Source organism: Vombatus ursinus, unplaced genomic scaffold (genome assembly GCF_900497805.2).
Source record: "Vombatus ursinus unplaced genomic scaffold, bare-nosed wombat genome assembly UNPS02014779.1, whole genome shotgun sequence".
Lineage (NCBI taxonomy): Eukaryota > Metazoa > Chordata > Mammalia > Diprotodontia > Vombatidae > Vombatus > Vombatus ursinus.
The window spans coordinates 22,345,783-22,350,257 of record NW_020954557.1 but is presented as its reverse complement, the minus strand read 5'-3'; the positions used below and the strand labels follow the sequence as shown (position 1 = coordinate 22,350,257).

At 41.6% G+C, this 4,475-nt stretch overlaps 1 protein-coding gene across 1 annotated transcript in view; it reads right to left on the bottom strand.

Moving 5' to 3' along the window:
- Positions 1-3,397, bottom strand: part of HIBCH (3-hydroxyisobutyryl-CoA hydrolase) — a 100,800-nt gene extending 97,403 nt beyond the window's left edge. The window contains exon 1 of the mRNA XM_027865677.1: positions 3,191-3,397. Coding sequence (XP_027721478.1) covers positions 3,191-3,225 — 35 coding nt within the window. The 5' untranslated portion in view covers positions 3,226-3,397. The remainder of the gene's footprint in view (positions 1-3,190) is intronic.
- Between the last annotated feature and the right edge of the window lie 1,078 nt (positions 3,398-4,475).

The window sequence follows — 4,475 nt, the reverse complement described above, 5'->3', positions numbered from 1 at the left end:
GGGAAAAAATTATATGTATGTATAGATAGATAGAGGGCACAGGGTGAGTTGAAGATGAAGGAGGTGATATCTGAAGAATAAAATTAAGGAGTAAGAGAGGATTATACTGGAAGAAGCAGAAAGGGAGAGGTAGAATGGAGTAAATTATCTCACATAAACAGACAAGAAAAGGCTTTTACAGTGGAGGGAAAATGGGAGAAGGTGAGAGGGAATAAGTGAATCTTATTCTCATTGGATTTGGCTTAAGGAGAGAAATAACATACAATGGATATGGAAATCTATCTTACCCTACAGGAAAATAGGGAGGAAGGGGATAAGAGAGCAGGGGGATGATAGAGGGGAGGGCAGACTTGGGGAAGGGGTAATCAGAAGCAAACACTTCTAAGGAGGGACAGGGTCAAAAGAGAAAATAGAATAAAGAGGGGGACAGGATAGGATGAAGGGAAATATAGTTAGTTTTCCACAACATGACTACTATGGAAGTGTTTTGCATGACTACACATAAACAACCTGAATTGAGTTGCTTGCCTTCCCAATAATGGTGGGTGGGAAAGCAGGAAGAGAGAACATTTGTAACCCAAAGTTTTAAAAACAAATGTTAAAAATTGTTTTCAGTGGCAACTAAGTGGCACAGTGGATAGAGCACTGGCCCTGAAGTCAGGAGGACCTGAGTTCAAATCCAGCCTCAGACCAAATACTTGACACTTACTAGCTGTGTGACCTTGGGCAGTCACTTAACCCCAATTGCCTAAAAAAAAATTGTTTTCACATGCAACTAGGAAATAAGCTATACAAGCAATGGGGTATAGAAATGTATCCTGCTCTACAGGAAAATAGAAGGGGAAGGGGATAAGAGAAAGGTGGGTAGAAGGGAGGGTAGATTAGAGGAAGGGATATTCAGAATGTACACCATCTTGGGGTGGTGGGAGGGATAACATGGAGAGGAAATTTGGAATTCAAAATCTTGTGGAAGTGAATGTTGAGAACTAAAACTAAAGTAATTAATAAAAAAGATTTTTAAAAAAAGAAAGAAATCTCACCTATGACCCAATTAATCTCTCAAAGTCTTGCTAATGCTTCTCATTTCAAACGTGTATGCATAATTGCAATTTATAAATTTTCTAGAAAAGACTGAAGATTAATACAATCCAGATATTCAGCTCAGCCTACTAGAGGTGGAAGACATAAAAATTCCTTCCTCTGAGGAACTCAAAATTTTTTCATTAAAAAAAAAAAGCATCAGCTACTTTTAAAGTATTTTTAAATAGAACAATATTAAGATTCTTCCCATTTGAAAACTGTTTTGCTATTTACAAATCACCATCAAATTTCACACTATTCACCTGAAACTAATAGTCTGCAGTAACTGCAGTTCACTGTGACACAGTGAAGAGAAAGCTGGATTTTAAGTCTGATTACCTTGGTTCAGGTCCCAGCTCTTCCATTCACTAGTATGACCTCTTGCAAATCAAGTGGCCTTTCCAAGCCTCAAGTTCCTTATAAACAAACTGAGGGAATAGGTCTAGATTTCTGGATAAATCTTTACGTCTCTTGGAGGTCTATATCCAAGATCTATGATCTTGCTAGAACAAGCAACTGATGAATTTATTTTAATGGGTGATGCAAGTATCTTGTCAAACTAGTTCTACAGTCTAAAGAGTTTGGAAATGATCTACCATTCTCCTTTGCTAATTTCATTTATTCCTACAGTTTCAATTGTTACTTCTAAACAGATGGCTCCCAAACCTTTATCTCCAACACTCACCTACCTGCTGAGTTCCAATCCTGCATTTTGAACTCCCTGGTGACAATCCCCACCTGGATGTTACAACAAGCCCTCAAACTCAAGTCGCAAACTGATCATTTTCCCATCCTCTTATCTCTCCTATTTCTACCAAAGGTAATGCCATTTCTCAATCACCCAGACACAAAAATCTAATTTTCCCAACTCTTTAATCCAGTCCTGCACACAACTTCACGTTTACTCTTTCCTCTACATTTTATTGCCACCATTCTAGTTCAGAACCTCATTAATCTGGAATACCATAATAGTCTCTTAATTGGACTCCTTGCTTCTAATCTCTTCTCCTTCCAATTCATCCTTCACGTAGCTTCTATTTTTTCCTAATGCAAAAGTATAACAATGTCATTTCCCCAGTTCAAAGACCTTAATTGGCTTCCCCACTGTATATAGGATAAAACATAAATTTCTTATCCTGGCATTCTACTTTGTCTAGACTTCCACAACCTGATCTCCTTTATCACATTCTACCCAATAACATATTTATTTGTGTAAACATCTCATCTCCCCCATTAGATTCTAAACCTCTAAAGAACTGCAACTGTTTTTCATCTTTACATCTTCAGGGACGAATACATCATAGGTAGTTAATGTTTGATGAATAGCTGTAAATATTTGAATGGGTCTCCAGTAACAAATGAAGTAAATATAACCGAAACCAGTTACCAAAGTTCCTTCTGAAAGGCAGGGATTTAAGAACTGCAGAGGTAATGTCTTATATAAATTTTGTGCTCCACCCCCCACCTGGCAGGGTGTTCCACAAACAATAGGTATTTAATGTTTGTTGAATTCAGTAATTTATCTAAGTGTTCATTTTGGGTTTTCCTTGACTTGCCCTCTATTTTGTCTTCACTTGGCTCTGAAATTACGCCTAACTTTCTGGTAGGAAGGGGGTGAAGGGAAGGTTTGGGTGCCAAAGAAGAACAGTGATTAAAAAGCTGAAAATTAAGGTGTTTGGAGAGGGCTAGGGATGGAGAGAGTGAAGGAGGAGAACAGAGGGCACGGGAGGGGAGTGAGAGAAGAAACAAGGAGGGACGGGAAGGGGGACGAAGGAGGAGAGAAGGAAGAAGGGAGGGGAGGAAGGAGATGGAGAGGAGGGGGAAGAAGTGGGAGGAGGAGGGAAGGCGGAAGGAGGGAAAAGAGGGGAAAGGAGGAGAAGAAACGGGGGGAGGGAGGGGAAGAAACCGGGGCGGGGGGTGGGGTGGGAAAGTGATGGCGAAGAGAAGCAGCCTGGGCGAGAGAGGCGCCAGGAGGGCAGGGGTCTGGGGAATAACGTAGTGCTGGTCCCCAAGACCAGGCCGAAGGCAGGAAAGTGTCCAGGCCGGGCCGCGACGCCCGCCCTTCCTCAGTCACCTTTCAGCTGCTGGGGCATGTGGCTCGGCCACTCACCTGGACACCGGCCTGAGCACCTCCGAAAGCCCCATGCTGAGGACGGATACCAATGACACTCAGAGCCCCGAACGAGCTAAAATGATCACGTCACCCCGAGGCGCCGGGGAAGCGTAAGGCGGCCGCTGGGCCAATAGAGAAGCCCGGTCCTCCAGGAGGCCTAGAGCGGTCCTCCGGCGGGCTCTTCTGCCCAGGTACTGAGGTGAAGTGGGAAGAGGAAATGCGTGCAAGAGAGGGAGGGGCAAGTGTACTGCAAGGGTGGGCGGGGGAATGGAGGGGCGTGGCTGTGACGTCAAGTAGGGAGAGGGGAGGGGAGGGGTTTGGTTCGCTGAGTTTTTTGGGAGTTAGGTTTCCAGTAACCTGAAAGCGCTTTGAGAATCTTACTGTGTGATTTGCTGCAGGACAGAAATATCAGAGGAGGACGCTTTTCTCCCCCAGTGCATATAGACACTGCCTCCATATTCAATTTTCTTGCAAGAGTCCCACATCCCCAAATATTTATCTTCGTCTTTAAAATTTTCAAAGTAGTATTATTGCTGTTGCTTTTTAATAACACTTTGCTTATAATATTAATACCAAAAATTAAAATGATATTCATTAAACAAACATTAAGTGCCTACTTTGTACCAAATAGTATATTAATCTTGAGGAATACAAAAACAAAAATTAAACAGTTCCTGCCTTCAAAGAGCTTGCATTCTGTTTAGAGGGAAAACAATATATATTAGGAAAATGAAATACAAAATAATCTTTTGAGAAAAGACAGTAGCCAGTAGGGACTCAGGATAGCATTGCTTTAGGAAGGTTTAGCTCAGCTGTCTTATTTGACATGAAAATAGTAAGTCAATTTATGTGAGACTATGTGTGGGGGTGGGTAATAATAGTAATGATGATGATGATGATGATGATGACTAAGACAAGACAGCTTTACCAAAATATACTGTTTTGGTTGAGTGTCCTTCTAGTCACTCATATTTGCAATCTTGGATTCACAGTCAACTCTTCACTCTCCTTTGTTAGGAAGATGCAAAGTCTCATGGATTGTTTTCTCCACAACACCCTACATCCACCCTCTTCTCAGGAATTATAGGTCTACACCATTATTCAGGCACTCATCCACTCTGTCAGAGACTGTAGCAACAGCTTCCTAACTGGTTTCTCCATTTCCATTCTCTCTATTAAATTCATCCTCCATACAACTGCCAACTTAATTGTCCTAAAATAAAGATCTGCTCATATCTCCTCTGAAATGAAGTGATTATATTAGATGACCTGTAAGATCTTT